The sequence below is a fragment of the Podarcis vaucheri genome (genome assembly GCF_965113315.1).
Source record: "Podarcis vaucheri genome assembly, chromosome: 8".
Taxonomy (NCBI): Eukaryota; Metazoa; Chordata; class Lepidosauria; order Squamata; family Lacertidae; genus Podarcis; species Podarcis vaucheri.
Window position 1 is genome coordinate 32497636 of NC_138766.1, and position 19206 is coordinate 32516841.

A 19206-nucleotide genomic window follows, 5' to 3' on the forward strand; every position below is an offset into this window, starting at 1 on the left:
ATCAGAAGCCACGCTTTGGTTTCTGAACGTTTTGGAAGTCGAAGGTACGACTGTACACCTTCTGCACACTGTTTACTCCAGAGAAAGTTCAGTAAACCAGGTCAGTTTACTCTAGTAAAGGTCATTTATAGGTGAGCTGAACTTACCACTCTCCATTTCTTTCCTTCCAGTTCCAACACAGGACAGTGGCTCTGCTGGGGAGGCTTGGGAGTAGTCAGATTTGGTGCATGGCTTTTTGTAGGAGATCGAATCGGTGTCCCCTGAGCCCGAAGACTGGGATTCTTATGAGTCTTCAGGTCATCAGAGACATGGCGAAGCCCTAAGAAAACCACAAGCAGCTGTACAAAAATAGCAGCTTCGTACACCTAAAAGCATCGCCTTCATCAGATTGGTTGATATGGTGGCCCAACTTTTGCTATTGTGTTGTGTTTGATAAATCAACAGGCACTTGCATTTTAATGCAACTTTGCCTGCAGAAAAGCATTATGCCTGATTCTATTTATAGAGTATCATGGCGTCACAGAGCTGGAAGGGACCACAAGTCATATAGCCCAGCCCCCTCAATGCAGGAAACCTTTGCCCAATGTGGGGCTTGAACCCACAACCCTGAAATGGAGCGCCTCGTGCTCTACCAACTGAGAGCTTTATGTCTGATTAAAAGCACAACACTTAATGTTTCTCAAAATGCAAAGGCGTGCAACATCAAAAGAGACTCCGGAATCAACTGGCAGCAAATTAATGTTACAAGAGTGGCATCAGGTTTCTAAATGATGTACTTTTGTGTACACAGGGTCCTGAAAGCAATCAGGATGTCATTTTGCGCTTCCTTGACCAGTGGCTCTATGCCCTAGAGAAAGACGCATGGCAGTTAATGAAAGCTTGCTTGGTGTTATGTTTCTTGAAGGAACAAAAAGATAATGACTATCTAATTTCAACTGTATTATTTTCTTGGCACCTTTGGTAATTGTTTCTCCCTGGTTCAGCTGGGCAAATAAGGCTGAGCGGGTTGCAGTTGCGTCATCTTTTGCATTTTCTGTATCAAAGACAGGAGGAGGTCCTGGTGGTGGTGGTGGAGGAGGAGGTGGAGGTGGAGGAGGACCCTGGTTGCTTGCTAGCGTAGACAGCCCAGATGCTGCTGATGCGATTGGACCCTATGAGGAAAATTTTAAAAAAGGCGTCTGGAACTATATAAACAAATGGTGCCACAAATCACAAGAAACTCTTCTGCACTATACTTTTTGTATGATGGAATATGCACTGATCCCATAATTTCATTGTGGACTGCATGATTAAAAAACAACAACAACCTAGAATTCAGTGATTATATTAAAGGTCCAAGGTGGTCACAGTTAGAAAACAAATAATAGGTTTGGATGCCTGTAAAAAAAACAACTGTTTAGATTTATGACATTTTGGAATTCTGTCTCCTTTGGCCTTCACAAAATAGTTGGCCATCACAAAATAGTTTCAGGAAAAACCATTGGCCATCACAAAATAGTTTCAGGAAAAAATAAACATAAAGACAAGCTACAACCTGTATTACATAAAATAATATACAATATATAAATGAATAAAAAAGATTATTCCAGGGAACCAAATTGTATTATTCATATTCCTAAACTGATTAGTCGTCTTTACAATTAACAACTCTGATATGGAATTTTCTATTTATCTTCCAAGGCTTGTTCCAGGACATGCACTTTCAGCTAAACCATGCATGATATGTGAACTTACACCAAATGTTATGGAAAGAAAGATTAGTGGTAAAAATAATAATCAACCTGATAATAGTGGTCACTTATTATACCATCCCAAGGACTGACAAGATGTAATGTAATATTAGAATACAAAAAGTTAGGTACAACCCTACGCATTCTTATTTAAAAGTATGTATCGCTGAAGTCTGTGGAGTTTAAACAAACACCATCAGGCTGTTAATCAGCAATGTAACTTGAAGCACCTCCTGTTAATATTGTGTGCTTTTTCTCTTGTATTTTTCTTGTACAGTTGTACCTTGGAAGTCAAATGGAATCTGTTCAACTTCCAAAACGTTCGGAAACCAAAGCACGGCTTCCGATTTGCTGCAGGAAGCTCCTGCAGCCAATCGGAAGTCGTGGAAGCCCGTTGGACATTTGGGTTCCAAAGAACGTTCACAAACCGGAAAATACACTTCCGGGTTTGTGGCGTTCAGGAGCCAAAACGTCCAAGTACCAAGGCATTGGGGATTCAAGGTATGACTGTAGTTCCTTTTACTGCCTGTTGGCTTTTGCCTGCCAGTGAAATAGTTGTAAGTTACCTCCATTAGCATGGGTCCTGTTGAGGAGCCATACTCACAGAGATTGACAAAATCCTATGCAAATCTGGTCCATACAGCATCAAAATTCATGCTCAAAATAACTCCTGAGCTATCACATCTTCCCAGTATGTTAAATTGCTATACAGTAGGACTGCCACTTATGCAAGGATTCAGTTCCAGGGGTACGCGTACCTCCTTCCCGAAGCCCGGTGCCTTGGTCCCCCGCTTTGGGAAGGCAGTGAGGGGCCTCTGGCAGTGTTCCAGAGTCCTTGTGCCGCCTTCCCAAAGTCTGTCAAGCAAGGAAAATCTGCTGAGTGCTCAGGAAATAAATAAATGGAGAGCCGAGAATGGTGGGTTTCCCTGGCTCTCCATTTACTTATTTATCCTGCCTGTATACGGTTGCGCTTACATAAGTAAAGCCTGTGCAAATTGTGGGCTTCCTCTATATAGGGAGCTTTGACGTGGGTGCTTTCAAACCACCACCCCACATGTGCAGTCTGGGCCCATTTGTGGAGGCTAGTCTAAAACAGAAGACCTGGAAGGTGAGGCAAAGAGGGACTTAAAAACTCTTTCATATCCAGGTTTGCTCTTTCTTCTCTGCTTTGAAAACCAGCCCATCTACTTTTCGTCCTCCCAGCAATGGGGTAATGGCAGCAGCAGATGGCTGAGTGTGGTGGCGGTGTTCCTTCAGCCAGTTGCATCACTGCTGCTTACCAGGAGGAGCAAGGAAGCAGGGCGGCTGGCACAGTGCAAATACACCGACAGAGGCAAACTAGTGTGTTTGCTTCATGCTGACCTTATCACTGCCTCAGCCTTCCCTCTCTACCTCCTGGTTCTGGAAGGAGCACTGTCTCTGAAGGAGCAGTTATGCCCAAGTAACCTCTTTGGCCACAGTGGCTCATGCTGGGGCTTAATAACTGTCCCAGCCCATCCGTTTCCTCACAAAATCTTGTCTATCTGAGCACTGCCTGCATGAGGGAGCTGCAGGACTGCAAATTCACAGACTTCAGTTTAGGACCTTGTACAAGAAAGATGTGTTACAGTTTCTCAAAAGTCCACCCTTCTCTTAATCCAGCAGGTGCTTGCTGTTCCAAACCATTCTTTAGATTAAGTGTGAGCAGATGTTAATAACAATGTATCCTTATAAAAAGGCATTTAAACAGCTATTTAACTAGCACAAATGGTCACGACGTCTGTCTTCTAGGTTTATGTCAGCTGCCTTCCTTAGCAACAGCTGCTCTCTCATTGCTGCCCCTTATAGCATATAGTTTGGTCAAGTAACATACGAAAGTATTTGTGCCAAAGTATCTGTTGGGGGTTGATCTCACTCGCAAATAAGATCCATTTGTTGCCAACCGTGGAATTGTTTGAAAGTAATTCCAAAAAACAAAGGGAATCAGGATTATGGATTATAAATGCATGCAACAAAGACTTGCTTTTGAAGGGAAGCACGTTGTATTTTAATGTCAAGTGTATCATTAGTTTTCTGAGGAATATTTATGTAGAAAAGATACTAGATTAGCCTTACTGCAATTGGTAATAAATCCTGCGTTGATGAGGGTGTGGGAGCTACCAGCTCCTGCCCTGGGAATGAAGTTGGCCAAGTTCCTAATGTTGACAGGAGATACAAAATGAAGTTTCTAAGGATTAAGGTTTTGCTCCTCAACTTCCATCTCCTTCCACTGGAGATCAACATAACATGGGGGAGAGATATCCCTGCAGGAACTCTGATCAATGATGGCTACACATACTTACCTTGCCCTCTGGCAAGTGGGAGCTGTGAGTGTCCACACTTGGACAGACACCACCTGGGTTTTGTGCAGGTACAGGAAACCACACTGGTGTCATTCCACTGGCAGGTGCTTTAGACTCCACACAATGGAGGCCAAGGTAAGTGTGTGTTGGGGACAGGGAAGATGTTGATCAGAGGCCCTGCAATAGCTTTTATTGAACTTAGACAAACATAGGAAGCTGCCTTATGCCAAGTCAGACCACTGGCTCATTTAGTATGGTCTACACCATTGTTTCCCAAACTTGGGTCTCCAGCTTTGGACTACAACACCCATCTTCCCTAGCTGGCAGGACCAGTGGTCAGAGATGATGGGAACTGTAGTTCAAAAACAGCGGAGACCCAAGTTTGGGAAATACCGGTCTACACAAACTGGTGGAACTCTACAGCCACAGCAGCTGCTGAACCTGTCCAACGGTTTGACTTCACCCCCAAAGGCACACTCCTCCTTTGTCTCCCAAGATGGACGGATGCCAACAACACAAACTGGCAGTGGCTCTCCTGAGTTTCAAATGGAGCCTCTCCCAGGCAGCTGGAGATGCCAAGGATTCAACCTGGGGTCATCCGCATGCAAAGCAGATGCTGTACCACCAAACTATGTCCCGTCCTTGTCAACTCCTTTGATATCAAGATCTAGCAATAAATAATAATAATAGTAACAACAACAACAATTTATTATTTATACCCTGCACATCTGGCTGGGTTTCCCCAGTCACTCTGGGCGGGCTCCCAAGAGAATTAAAAGCACAATAGAACATTAAACATTAAAAACTTCCCTAAGCAGGGCTGCCTTCAGATGTCGTCTAAAAGTCAGATAGTTGTTTATTTCCTTGACATCTGATGGAAGGGCGTTCCACAGGGTGGGTGCCACTACCGAGAAGGCCCTCTGCCTGGTTCCCTGTAACCTCACTTCTTGCAGTGAGGAAACCACCAGAAGGCCCTCGGCGCTGGACTTCAGTGTCCGGGCAGAATGATAGGGGTGCAGACGCTCCTTCAGGTATAGTGGGCCGAGGCTGTTTAGGGCTTTAAAGGACCAACACTTTGAATTGTGCTCGGAAACGTACTTGGAGCCAATGTAGGTCTTTCAGGACCGGTGTTATATGGTCTCAGCAGCCATTCCCAGTCAGCAGCCTAGCTGCTGCATTCTGGATTAGTTGCAGTTTCTGGGTCACCTTCAAAGGTAGCCCCACGTCAAGTGCATTGCAGTAGTTCAAGTGGGAAATAACTAGAGCATGCACCACTCTGGCAAGACAGTCTGTGGGCAGGTAGGGTCTCAGCCTGTGTACCAGATGGAGCTGGTAGACAGCTGCCCTGGACACATAAAATTTGGGGTGGCTCCTGCATACATATTTCTACTGCTATTGACTCCCCCTGGTAGTTGAAGCAAAATGCACATTCACTTTCTTTGCTCCTCAGTTGTTTGACCTCCTAATTTTAATTTTCAGTCAGTGGCATTTGAAGAACCAAGCTTGGAAATGGGATATAGGTGTTAGAAAGAAGAGTCCATATACCACTACTGTTTACCTCACTCAATTGTAAAAAAGTTCCTTATGCCTACATTCATGTCTCCACCTTTCAACCAATCAGTCTGTGGTCCAGTAGATAATAACTGGACTTCAGCTCAAGTTCAGATCCCAGGTTAGGCATGGAGTAATTCTGGGTGGCCAAGTCAGCTAACACTGACTATGAGATTCAGTTTCCTTCTGTAAAACAAGGTATCAAAGACCTACCGCATAGCAGAAAACTGTACATTGCTGCTGCTATTCAATAATACATATAACAACACCTTATTCTTTCCCATTAATATTTATCTTTTAAAAGACAGTCTGAACAAAAATGGAGCATTTGAACTTTAAAACATAACTCTGGCAAGCACAAGTCAAATTTCACTATTATGTTTCATATGCTAACGATAGTTAAATTAATTTTGTGGATGTGTGCCTAATCAGCCTACAGACATTTGAGTTGTGAACGAGGGGGACAGGTGGTGTGAGCAATGACATAAATGAATTGAAAATCCACCCCCCTCCAGGAAACCAATTACTGGGAGTCTCAAAGGGGAAATTTTCATTCTCCTAATAAAAAGCTACAAGCACTACAAACTCTTATAATCCTAGTTACATGCTTAATATGATTACAGAGCTCCATATTGTCCTCTTCACACATACACGCACAGACAAAGATGAGGATTGTGGAGCTCAAAATATCATGTAACAGCCTAGAGGAACAGGTGGACTATGACAAGGAGACATAAATCTTTTGTTAAGGTGTTTCTTCTGTAAATGTATACTAGCGTTGTCCCTGCTAACTACAACATTTAGGCCACCTGTCTGCCAGCATTCCTGCTGCCCAATGATATGCTAGTTACAAGGTGAAACAGCTGATGATTGCTGCCTCTATAGAAAAATCTAATCCACTTTGGCTGTTTATCTGAAGCCATCTTAAAAGAAAAAAAAGATTAGTGCCATTTATCACCTGTTGTGGATTTGCCATGCTGTCTGTACATCAGTGTGGGTTACATTTAGCCACACTATTTAGTTTAGCGAGCCAATTTTTGGTCTGGTGATTAACTCTACCACCCATGACAGTTTCTATAGCACAGGAGGGACGAATATAGTGCTGTTTTCACATGCTGACTTTCTCCTAATTGTGGAGTTACCCTACTAAAATTAATATAATTATTGAGATACATTTCCTTCCCATTTTCTAAAAGAGTTCTTTCATTACAATTTTTTGCCTGTTAGTGGTGAGCTGATATGGCTAAAAAGCTGTAAGTCTTGGCATCTTTCATTTAGAAGGCAAGTTATGATGATGAGTAAATTGCACTGAACTAAAACACCTGGCATTTCTTACAGCTCTAGATGGTGAACCTGCTTCTAGCTAAATGCTAAATACACACCACAATTAGACACCACGCAGAAGACAAGAAGAAAGCAAAGGATCTGGATGAGGCCACATAGAACTAACAAAGTTCCTGAAAACTAACTCTTGAAATGTTTTCAACCTACCACACCCAGTCACTTGGCTTACATCTGGATGTCTTATGCCAGGAACTGCCACACACCTGACCTGGAAGCAGAGTCACTTACGGGGAAGGTTGGAGAGCTGAGGGGGCAGCGATGTCAGAGCTGTGCAGGAACACTGGTGGAGCCAATCTGCTGCTCTCACTGGTGTGATTACTCAGCACTAACATCCCCTTGCCTTCACCCCTCCCAGTAAGTGACTCCACTGCCAGGAAGTCAGGAGGCGGCCATTACTCCTTGCCAGCCATTACAATCAAACCTCAGCTCCCGAATGCCTCCGTTTTGGAACCTTTCAGCTCCCAAACGTAAGTAAATGCTCCAGTTTTCAGCTTCCGCTTGAGTGCAACCAATTGGAAGCCACACCTTGGTTGTCAAACATTTCAGAAGCTGAACGGGCTTCCAGAATGGATTACATTCAACAACCGAGATTTGACTGTACTGTCTTACGCCTCAGGGGCGAAACTGCATGCGACAATAATCACGTCGTCTGTCCTTCAATGCAAACTTCCTATTTCATTAAACATGTCTGCATTCTACAGCAAGTGTGACATGAATGTGGTCTTTATCACTGAGCTTAGGGTTGACACAGATTCCTGAATTCAGCTGCCAGCATTATCAGGTCTTACATTACCCATTTAAGAGAGAGGGCAAGTAATGGTACATTCACTCGGAGCTTCTTTTTCCTCACAGTAAATTTCTGTAACATAATATTCTCAATTATCCATTTCCAAGGATCAGAGGGAACACTGAATCCAGGGTAAGAGAGAATAAGTATTACTTGACTTTTCTTGCATAGGAAGGAAATTCTAAGAAATGAAGCACTTACAGTTTTACTCCATGTGAGCCCAGTGGTGTGATATTCTTTGATGTATGCTTGAAGTTCTGCCCAGATATTCAAGAATGACTTCACCCAATCAACATGGCGCAAATCACTGTAACATAATGGAAAATACTTGTGCATGCATTAAACATTTTTTGGGGGGGGGAGGGCAACCCTTCGATCCCTGGGATCACAGGCCCAACAGAATATTGCAGATGCTGCAAAGAAGGAGGTATTCCAGCAGAAAAGGAGGTCCACCATCAGATGTCTCCTCACTGCAGCTGTGGAAAGCTCAACAGCCACCAGTCCCCTACCATCAGTTCTTCAACAGTGCTGAAGGGAGAGTTTGGGAGGCAGGTTGAGCGAGCCTGTTCCCCATACATATTCCTGACAAGGGAAGGAAAATACACTAGTTGTGGAACTGGCATATTTATTTTTCCTCCAGCCTCCTCACTCTTCCTGGCTGGAATGTGGCTGCATTAGTTTCACAGGTACATGTAACATTACTAGTGGTGAGTTAAAGCAGAGACTGTGGCATCTGCTTGGAACACGTCCCCATCATCATGCATGAATCCTTGTCATTGGCTTTTTCTCCTTCGGCTTTTGTGCTGGGTGAATATACCAATGTAACATAGCTAGAGCGTAAGGGATCTGCCAGCATAGCTAGGACCAAAGGAGTGTCCAGCCATTGAAAAAAGGCCTGGAGGCTATGAAATCTTCAGCTGAGTTAGGACAGTAAAATAATACAGAATTACTGTATAAGCATCTCTCTGAAGACTTCCTGCATTCTTGTAATACACCTTAGTTCAGGCTTCCTCAGCCTCGACCCTCCAGATATCTTTGGCCTACAACTCCCATGATCCCTAGCTAGCAGGAACAGTGGTCAGGAATGCTAGGAACTGTAGTCTCAAAACATCTGGAGGGCCGAGGTTGAGAAAGCCTGCCTTAGGTAGCAGCTTGCTCGTTATGCACTGTTCTGCTCTTTTACAGCTCCTTAGAGCAGAATTGACATTTGTGAAATGATGTGAATAAATACAATTTTTAAAGTGGCTCTGTCTGAAGTTATTGCATTGCTAAATTTAGAACACAATACTGGTTATATTGTACACAACACATCTTTCTTTCTTTCTTTCTTTCTTTCTTTAACATAAATATAGTTTTATTGATTTCCAGTATATTAACAATTACCAAAAAGAAAAGAAAAAAGATACAAAAACGAAATCCCAACCCACCTACCCACCCCACCTCCAGGATGGACAAATCTAGTTAAGTCTGCCAAAATCCAATCTGTGATTTTGGGAGACAACACATATTTCTCAAATAATTTTTGCAGTAGATACAAAATAATATGATATTCTTTAGGGCTTGATAAAACTGGTTCTGAAATATCACCAGAGAAATGTAGCAAAAAAGTTTTTTTAGTAACTTACCTATGCTTGTAGTCTTTTAATACCCTGTTTGTATAAAAGGTAGCAGCATCATTCATCTCCTTGACATAAGGCCCTGGCTTAGGAGACTAAGGAAAGGTAGAGGACCATCATGTAAATGATGAAAGAGTGGAGAAAGAGAAAGACAAAGAGTGAGAGGATGTAAAATCAAAAGGCAAAACTTCCCTGCATTTTAGAATGTAACCATGAAGATTCTGAAACATAGGGAGGGGGAGAAGACGCAACTTGAATTTGACATTAGCTGGGCAAAAATAAGGATTATTTTTTTAAAAAAAGAAAAACATAAAATTCAAAACTCACCACAGTTATCCACCCAAGAGCTGGAATGCTTTCACTGACTGCTGACAGATGATTAAACATTTTACTTCCTCGGTTTCTCTCCCTGAATGTCTGAATTTCTTGGATCTTTTCTGATATTGGTTTTAAAAGAATGGTCACTTCACTCTGCAATATTAAAAAGAAATAGTAGTGTTATTACTGCTGACAGAACAGGAGCACACTGGACCTGCAGAGAGGAGGAGTCAGAAAGTTGTACAGCCAGCCCATGTTGACAAGGTGGGTCACTGGCGAACGGTCTCTGGGTTCAGAGGTTCCACTATTGCCTGTGGCTTGGCAATTTCTCAGACACTTCTTGGCTCCTGCTGTTCTGCTGCTTTCTAATAAAGATTTAAGTGCCATTGCTGCTGCACTTAGGCTTGCTTCAAATTCATGGAGGAGCATCCAGACAACCCTAGTCCAATGTTTCTAGCCATGGTGGAGCCTCCCCTTTGGGGGAGACAATGGAGAACAAGTCTGGTGCTAACCCAGCTCTGACACCACCCCCATCTCCAAGAATGTGATGGTGACAGCAGCTATGCAAACGAGCCTTGTGTAGCCAGCCTGTTCAAAGGAAGGTCCAGTCCTAGGGTGCAGGACACTCGCTGTGCAAACAGTGGTGCCACCCCTTACTTCAAAAGGAAGCTGCAGGGCAAGGTGTCATTTGCTGGGTCAACAGTTTAGCTAGTGCTTAACCATGTATTCTTGCCTCTTGTGTACCTGTTGAAACTTGTTTTGTTTAGTTTGCCTTATGTTTCACTCAGATTTGAGCACTGAAGCCTTGGACAAACCTGGAGTAGGGAGTATCTAGCAGTGAGGGTCAGGACACAGAATAAATATCAGAGGAAATTCCATAGCAGAAAATAACCTTGCACTTACACATTGTTGAGTGAGAAGTTTTCATCCTGAATCACACAGACCAAATCTAGATCATATTTTTTTTACTGAGATTTATTTCCAATCACACGGCTGATTGCATAAACCTATGGCAGACTTTGGGGACGCGGGTGGCGCTGTGGGTTAAACCACAGAGCCTAAGACTTGCCGATCAGAAGGTTGGCGGTTCGAATCGCCGTGACAGGGTGAGCTCCCGTTGCTCGGTCCCTGCTCCTGCCAACCTAGCAGTTCGAAAGCACATCAAAGTGCAAGTAGATAAATAGGTACCACTCCGGCAGGAAGGTAAACGGCGTTTCCATGCACTGCTCTGGTTCGCCAAAAGTGGCTTAGTCATGCTGGCCACATGACCTGGAAGTTGTACGCCGGCTCCCTCGGCCAATAAAGCGAGATGAGCACCGCAACCCCAGAGTCAGTCACGACTGGACCTAATGGTCAGGGGTCCCTTTACCTTTACCTTTTTATGGCAGACTTTAAACCATGGAACTCCCTGCACCTGCAGCCTTCATTATACAGGATTCCTGGATAGCTCAGTCAGTAGAGCATGGGACTCCTAATCTCAGGGTTGTGGGTTTGGGCCCCATGTTGGACAAAAGATTCCTGCGTTGAGGGGGTTTGACTAGATGACCCTCATGGTCCCTTACAACTCTACAGTTATATGATCTCCTGGCAAATGCTGCTCTTTACCCTGGCTTGAGGTATGTATATATTGGGACCGACCTTATTTTGGTGATTTTAATTGTTTTTAATTGTTTTTAATATTATGCTTTTGTAACTCACCCTTTGGGTGAAGGGCAGGTAATTAATAATAATAATAATAATTCATAACATATAGTTTGAAGTAGGAGAATTTGTTCTGATCCCCCCTTTTTTGCAGTGTGCCACTTCTATGGACTATGAACACAACAAACACACTTCATTGTGATTTAGGTTTGTTCTGTATTGAGAATCCTGAGTTTTGAATATAGAATCTGTGTATTAATGACAGGTATGTCCATCTAGAGAATTTCAGCATCAGACCAGCTGGGCTATTGACAGCTATGAACAACACGTTTTTAAATGAGGGGTTTTTAAAACACCATTTGTATTTTCAGCAGCATCTGTTACTAATCTCACTATCTGTAGTTGCACTGCTTGGCAAGGAGCCAACTTCTCCCTGTGCAGATACTTCTAGAAGCTAGTTTTAGGATTTGCATTTGCGTTTTTTAAAATAATATGATAATAGGAATTGATCAGAGGTTGCTTATAATGCTCTATAGTCTATATATCACAATTCAACAGACTTGTATAGGATTATTGGAAGCCACAATACTGTAATTGGGGAGGCAGGAGGAAAGGGGCTCCCTCAAACCTTACGTTCTTCTTCATCTACTCTAGGGTAGACCATGCTGTCTTGGGATTATGAGAGTGGTAGTCCACAACATCCAAGAGGCATCACATAGGTTACCTTTCTTATAAACTTATTACATCTGACCAGTTTTCAAGCTACCAGTGCTCTATTAGGGTTAGTGCAATAGAAAACAGTAAAAGGGAAGTTAGGTATGCAGTAAATTTTATCAAGCTACATTTTTATAATATGTGCTGTGATGAATATAACATTAATCTGCTTTGAATCCAATTAGGAACTTGAACCAGAGTTCTTACTGCTTGCCACTTGAAACTGGCACAACACTCCTATATATGAAAAATCTGATTCTGCAGTGGTGGGGAGGGAAAACATGTCTGGGTGCAGCTTCATGGTATTATTCTCAACATATTGTACATATTTCTACTACTGTTTCGAAAAATAATATTTTGGGTCCCAAAGGTAAGTTTCAAGGGTCAGAATTAAAACAGCTGCATTGACAGATTTTAAGAAAACTGGAATCAGTGGCAAACCTGGAATCCCCGCATGTACAACTATGTTACAAAATGCTTTAACTTGTAGAGGAGTCTGGATTCTAGCAGTAATCTCGCATTATCTTAATTAGTAAGAAAAGCTCCCAAATGCTTTATATATATATAGCTCTCCACTCTTATTTCCTGACTTTAAAGTACAGCTTACAGTACTTTGCCATAGTTGATATGAAGAAATCAGAAATGAATTCTAAATAACTGAAATGAGTTTCAGAAACAATCACGGCTTTCTAAAAGGTGATTCTGCAGGCAACAGCCACTAGCTGGTATACATAAGCTCTAATATCAGAGGGTGCTTTTGTCATGTGATCATTTCCACTTCACATACAAATATAGAACATGACCATAAAAAGTAACATAACATTCACCCTGCTAAGTAATTTATTGTAGTTGATGTAGGATTGGCATGCCAGCTGGAATGATCTTCTCCGCTCTTGCTATTTTTGCATATACAGAAAGAAAAGTGCTTCAAGAAGGAATAAAATGTAAACTTAACTGCTGAAAGCAAATCTAAACTGCACTGGAGGGACACTTGGTTGTGATTTGCTAGGTACAGATACTGAAGAAATCCCTAAAATTTGTGACCCAATGAAATAAGTGGGGGAAATCCCAGATACCACATTTTTTGCTTGCCCTTTTGCGTTCATCATAGTATAAAGAAGTTTCAGCAACACCCTTTCCATTTTGTTCCTGAGTTCACTTGCTTCTTAAAGCAGAGGACAGACATCCCCCCATCAGTATTTCCTCTTTTAAAATAAGACATCCCTGTGTCCAACCTGGCAGGAACTCGGCAAATCCCCTCAGTCTCTACAATGCTGTTTCTGAATATCTGCAAAGCTACTATGCTGTGATCACAGTTAGCCAGCTCATTCACAGCTTTACATTACTAAAGCAAACCGTCTAGACAGCAGAATGACACAATTACTTGCTTTTCTGCAGCACTGAGATGCTGTCACCTTCATTTGCTTTTCTCTGCTCTGTGAGTTCTAGTAAACTAATGGTTGGCTTTCCTGTTTGGATTTCACACTGACTGCATAGTTTTAGGTTATAAGCAGAGGCAAACACAGATGACATCGCAAACAAAGTTATAGGGGAGCCTCTTTTCTTCTCTCTTCTGGACCATTCTGTGCACATCAGGTTATTGTAACACCCAGGGCCTTTTTTCAGCCAAAACTCGCTGGAACTCAGAGCTGGCACCTCTCAGGTGGGCGCTATTGCCATAAGAAGAGAACAAGGGAGGTGTTCATGGTGAGTTCCAGCACCTCTTTCTCTGGAAAAATAGCAATGGTAATACTATAGGAAGCTAGGGCTACCATATGAACGCTACAGTTGACAACTATACTGATATATTTGTATAAGACCCCTAACAACCTTTGCTCTATGTCCTTGAGTTCAGGATATGTCAAAGCAAACACATTCTGGTTATTTGTGGCAAGTTTTCTTTTTTCCTTTTTAATTATTCCATTACTGTCCTGACTTTCCTCCTAAAGGAGCCCAGGGGTGGTTTGCCTATTTTGTGTTAATTACAAACAGGTCACATGCCCATGACATGCACAGCACTCATAAATGATTGGTGTGAACGATCAGAAGTGACTTCATTGGCTCAGAAAGTTTGGAAAGGTCAACAAGGCATTTATTCAGTGCCATCCAACTAAAAAAAGCCACCTCTCCCACATCTCTCTTACCTCCTGAGGTTCTTGATACTGCGAGGTCAACAGTAGATATGCCCTCTGTGCTTGGAAAGCTGCGCGGATCATTTCTGCCTGGAAAAAAGGGCGACAAACCGAGTTACAAGTATTTAAAATATGTAAACACTAAACACTTCCACTTGTGATTATTATTTTTTTAGGAAATTAATGGCTTCAAAACTAAAGCTATCCTAATCCACATTGATCTGTTAATTCCAGTTATCTAAATCCATATTATTTATTATTATTTTACTCTAATTTCACATTGTTCATTTTTATAACTTTATTTGCAGCTCTTCACATAGATTAGTCAGTCTTACAGCAGCATGTAAGGCAGACTAGTATGAGCCTCACAATGGATGGAGGTACAGATTTAACATTTCAGGAGTACCAGGTGACTGCAATGAGTAAGCCCGTCTGAAATAGCAGAACTATGTTTCAGAGAATGATGGCTTCTTCCATGCCATCTGTACCATCCCAGTTCTCGGCTTCCTGGGTCATGCTGTATTCGCAATTAAGGAAACACAGAGTAATAATGGACAGAATGCGGAAAAGTGAAAGAGGCATTTTGGAGACTATATTTTACCCTCTGTTGTGACACATGCCTGTATATGTGGTGATGCATTTACACTGCAGATTCTACCTGACAACCCCGTAGGCTTGAGTAGTGATCACAGTGGGTTACTCTATATAATGCAGGCTCATCTGATGCCACTCAAGCGACAGAAAACAAGGTGTGTAAATAAGGACACTGCCATTATTTCCCATACAGTCTCAAAGGACAAGGTTTTTTGTTCTATCCTATTTTGTACCTGGGACATGGGTGGCGCAGTGGGTTAAACCACAGAGCCTAGGATTTGCTGATCAGAAGGTTGGCGGTTCGAATCCCCGCGACAGGGTGAGCTCCCCTTGCTCGGTCCCTGCTCCTGCCAACCTAGCAGTTCGAAAGCACATCAAAGTGCAAGTAGATAAATAGGTACCGCTCCAGCGGGAAGGTAAACGGTGTTTCCGTGCACTGCTCTGGTTCGCCAGAAGCAGTTTAGTCATGCTGGCCACATGACCTGGAAGCTGAACACCAGCTCCCTCGGCCAATAAAGCGAGATGAGCGCCACAGCCCCAGAGTCGGCCACGACTGGACCTAATGGTCAGGGGTCCCTTTACCTTTACCTATTTTGTACCTGGAGCAGGAATTATTTTCTTTTAACAGTGGTTCATGGAGACTATCATAGGAGACTGTAAAACATAGAAATTTAAAAACCATTCCCTTAGAGCATATGGGGGAACCTTTGGGCCTCCAGGAGTCACTGAACAAAAACTCCCATCAACCCTGGCCATTAGCCATGGACAAAAACTCCCACCATGCTTGCTAGAACTAGTAGTCATTGTAGTTCCACAACATCTGCCTTAGAATAGTCAATGTGGTCCATTGAAGCATCACTTGAACAACACCAAGCCCCAAGAATTAGCCATTTTTCTTCTCAATCACAACATTTTGCTTCACATTATGTTCTTTTGTGGGCTTTCAAAAGACCTTCTGCATCATTATTTCCCCCCTCATTGTATACAGCCCTACAATGGAAACTGCACTCTCTAACGGTTACTTTCAAACACCAGAAAATGCTCCTCACAAAAGTGCAGATACAAAGTCCTTTCTCTTCTGGGATAATGACATCATGCCCTGACTCAACTGTTAGCAATGTGTTCAGCCTTTGGATGCAGCCAGATCAACATGGGCACACGTGTGAGCAGAGTGCTTTGCTGATGGATCACGAAGTTGCCAAATAATGGAGGCAACAGTGAAGCAAGATCAATTGTGACAATGTTCACCGACACATTAGCAGCTTCGTTACTAATTTAGTACTGTGGATTTTTATTGATTTTACTCTTTATAAAAACAATAAACAATTGCATTGATCTTGCTATTTGTAGAATTGTTTATGAAAACAGCAGTCACGGTAAATCATCAAAGCCAGCCGCGATTATGCCCAAGAACTGGCCTTACAATGGAGGTAAGCAGACCACATACAGTGAATTGCGTTTCAACTGTGTGGATAGCCCAGTTGGTTAGAGCGTGGTAATGCCAAGGTTGTAGGTTCAATCCCCGTATGGGACAGCTGCATTGCAGGGGGTTGGACTAGATGATCCTCAGGGTCCCTTCCAAATCTACAGTTCTATGATCGAAGGGACATTCAATGAAGCTGAAAGTTGGAAGATTTAGAACAGGCAAAAGAAAGGACTTATTCACACACTGCATAGTTAAACTATGGAATTTGCTCCCGCAGCAGTGATGGCCACCAACTTGGATGGTTCATTAGACAAATTCATTGAGGATAAATAAGGCTTTCAGTGGCTTTGAATTCTGATGGCTATGCTCTGCATCCACAGATGGAGGCAGTATGCTTCTGAATACTAGTGTTCTTCTTATGCTCATGGCACAGCAGCAGACATTTCTCATAGATATTTGTCTTTCTTAACAAAAACATATACACAGCATTCTTGCAAAACCCTCCAAAAATTAGTCCACATGTAGCACTTGCTTACTTCTATTTGTGCTGATACTCTAGCATTAACACAGTGAAGAAATCTAAATGTGTTCCTTGACAACGCATAATTTAAGGATTTCTTGCGAGTTTCACACATATTACTATCCTAGTCACTCAGGTATGCGAGGGTTTTCTAGGCAACAGGTGTCTTCTGAAACCAAATACAACCTTCTTTCCAACTCTCTCTGTGTGTGAACAAGGCAGCAGCTGCAATCATAATGTACAGGACACATGGTCTATAAGATGTGTAGAAGAAAAACATTCATTGTCCGACTTGTTAAAGCACAGATGTTGGAGCAGCACCAAATCTTATAGCCTCTATTTCACAATGCAGATTACGACAGTAAACTCTCAGAAAAAGTTAACTAAGTCAAATGTACACAGTATGACACTTGGAAACTATCTATTATAATTATCTCTTATAAATAATAAACATTTTATCATTAGTATTCATTTTGTTTTGTTTAAATGAATTATTATTTTCCCCTTAATAACAAACATTAGCAAACATGCCCAGATATAAAGGTAAAGGGACCCCTGACCATTAGGTCCAGTCGTGGCCGACTCTGGGGTTGCGCCGTTCATCTCGCTTTATTGGCCAAGGGAGCAGGCATACAGCTTCCAGGTCATGTGGCCAGCTTGACTAAGCCGCTTCTGGCGAACCAGAGCAGCGCACGGAAACACCGTTTACCTTCCCGCTGGAGCGGTATCTATTTATCTACTTGCACTTTGACGTGCTTTCGAACTGCTAGGTTGGCAGGAGCAGGGACCGAGCAATGGGAGCTCACCCCATCACGGGGATTCGAACCACCGACCTTCTGATCGGCAAGTCCTAGGCTCAGTGGTTTAACCCACAGTGCCACCTGTGTCCCATATGCACAGATATACTTTATATTAATACTCATCAACAGAGACCTGGATTCTAGTCCCTATTCAACAACAAAGCTTACTGAGTGACCTTGGACTAATCAACTTTTCTAAACCACTTCACAGGGTTGTTGCTAGGATAAAAGGGTTGAAGAAATGTTAAACTGCCCCATGTTCATTGGAGGAAGGTTGAGAGATAAAAAAATGTTAACAACAATAATTAACACGTAGTAACTGAGGTACTCTCTTGTAATGAATACAACAGTAAATCTATATATATATATATATTCATAAGGATCGTCACCCATGCTGAACTAAGGTGTTCAATTACTTTGCCAATGAATTGTAAATGAGGAAGCTACATTCCAGAGGCACAATTCAACTAAAATTATTCACTTTTAGGTGTCACTGTTTTCAATTAGAGTGTTAAGTATGTGTCATTGAAATCCCTGAAAGTTAAAAGTGCTTTATGTTGATATGCTCACACCCCAATTGTTTCTAACAGCCAAAATGAGCCATTCATTGTTTGCCTTTCTCTATTAACTTTCTTACCCTAGACGTGGTTCAAATCTGGATATCATAAACCTATTTCTATTTTACAGAATGTCAGCTATGCCTATACAATAATGAGGATACTAGAATGAAAGTAAGAGAAACTGCATTCTCCAGTGGCTAGAATTGTACTGAAATTATAACAACAGCAAGCCATTCATTATAGTTCAACCTTAAATCTACAGCAGTTCTCACAATTTCCTGAGGGAAGCTTTATATTGCAAGTGGTTCACACTATCTGTGTAAACACAGATGAATTGTTTCTGAATAAAGTTCCCTCCCAGTCAAAATGAGATGTGCTGCAACCACATCATAGATGCAACTATAAATTTAATAAATAATAACAACAACAGCCTAATAATCTGAAAAAAGATAAACTTGTTTTCAGTCATCATGGAGAAAGACTTTTCATCATATATAAATAGTACCTGTGTAGGGTTGATAATGGATGACACGCTACCTGTGAGATGTGTAAATCCATTCTTTGTCCTGGGGGTGGGGAGAGAAACATTGTAGGTCCTTGAATGTCAGTGTGGTATGGAGAGAAACCTCGCTTTTTCTGCTGCTTCTTTCCTCCACAAGCCCTAAGCCCCAGGATGCTGTTTCCATCTTGGCTGTAAAACCTGAAGGACCTGCTCTCTGCTCTATAGGCCTTTTTCTGCCTGGCCTGGGAGAGTGGGACCCTGACTGACTCCAACTACAAAAGCTGAGGCTGTGAAGAGGCCAGAGATTATCTTGTCTGTGAGTTCTGGAAAACCAGCTCTGGCTCAGGCAAGCTGGAAAGGCGCAGGGGGTGTCTTGTTCAGCTGCTCAGCTAATGCCTTCTCTTGTCTCATGTGAGCAGCCTCAACAAGTCTCTGGCTGGTGAGGAGACACCCCCCCCCAACCTGAATATATCCTCTTTGGGCTCTGGGGTGGGTCTTCTGAGGGATGTATGTTCTGGCCCCTTTTTTCTGGAAAAAGCACTGGTTATTTCTAAATTTACAACTATGCATTTACATTAGTGTAAACAAATTCTGTATATTTTTATTCCTTTTTTGGCAATGTGTCAGTGGCTAACCAACAAAGGTCAGCG

The 19206-nt window shown here is 42.3% G+C and overlaps 1 protein-coding gene across 3 annotated transcripts in view; it reads right to left on the reverse strand.

The window, feature by feature from the left end:
- Positions 1-19206, reverse strand: part of CAP2 (cyclase associated actin cytoskeleton regulatory protein 2) — a 43358-nt gene that overhangs the window by 5645 nt on the left and 18507 nt on the right. For 2 of the 3 annotated variants that reach the window (XM_082234511.1, XM_082234513.1), the window contains 6 exons: positions 14167-14244; positions 9677-9820; positions 9359-9444; positions 7935-8040; positions 956-1151; positions 147-319 (listed from right to left, as the gene is read on the reverse strand). In XM_082234511.1, the coding sequence (XP_082090637.1) occupies positions 147-319; positions 956-1151; positions 7935-8040; positions 9359-9444; positions 9677-9820; positions 14167-14244 (783 nt within the window). Of the gene's footprint in view, positions 1-146; positions 320-955; positions 1152-7934; positions 8041-9358; positions 9445-9676; positions 9821-14166; positions 14245-16710; positions 16851-19206 lie in introns of those variants that run through there. The other variant, XM_082234512.1, reaches the window with a different exon arrangement.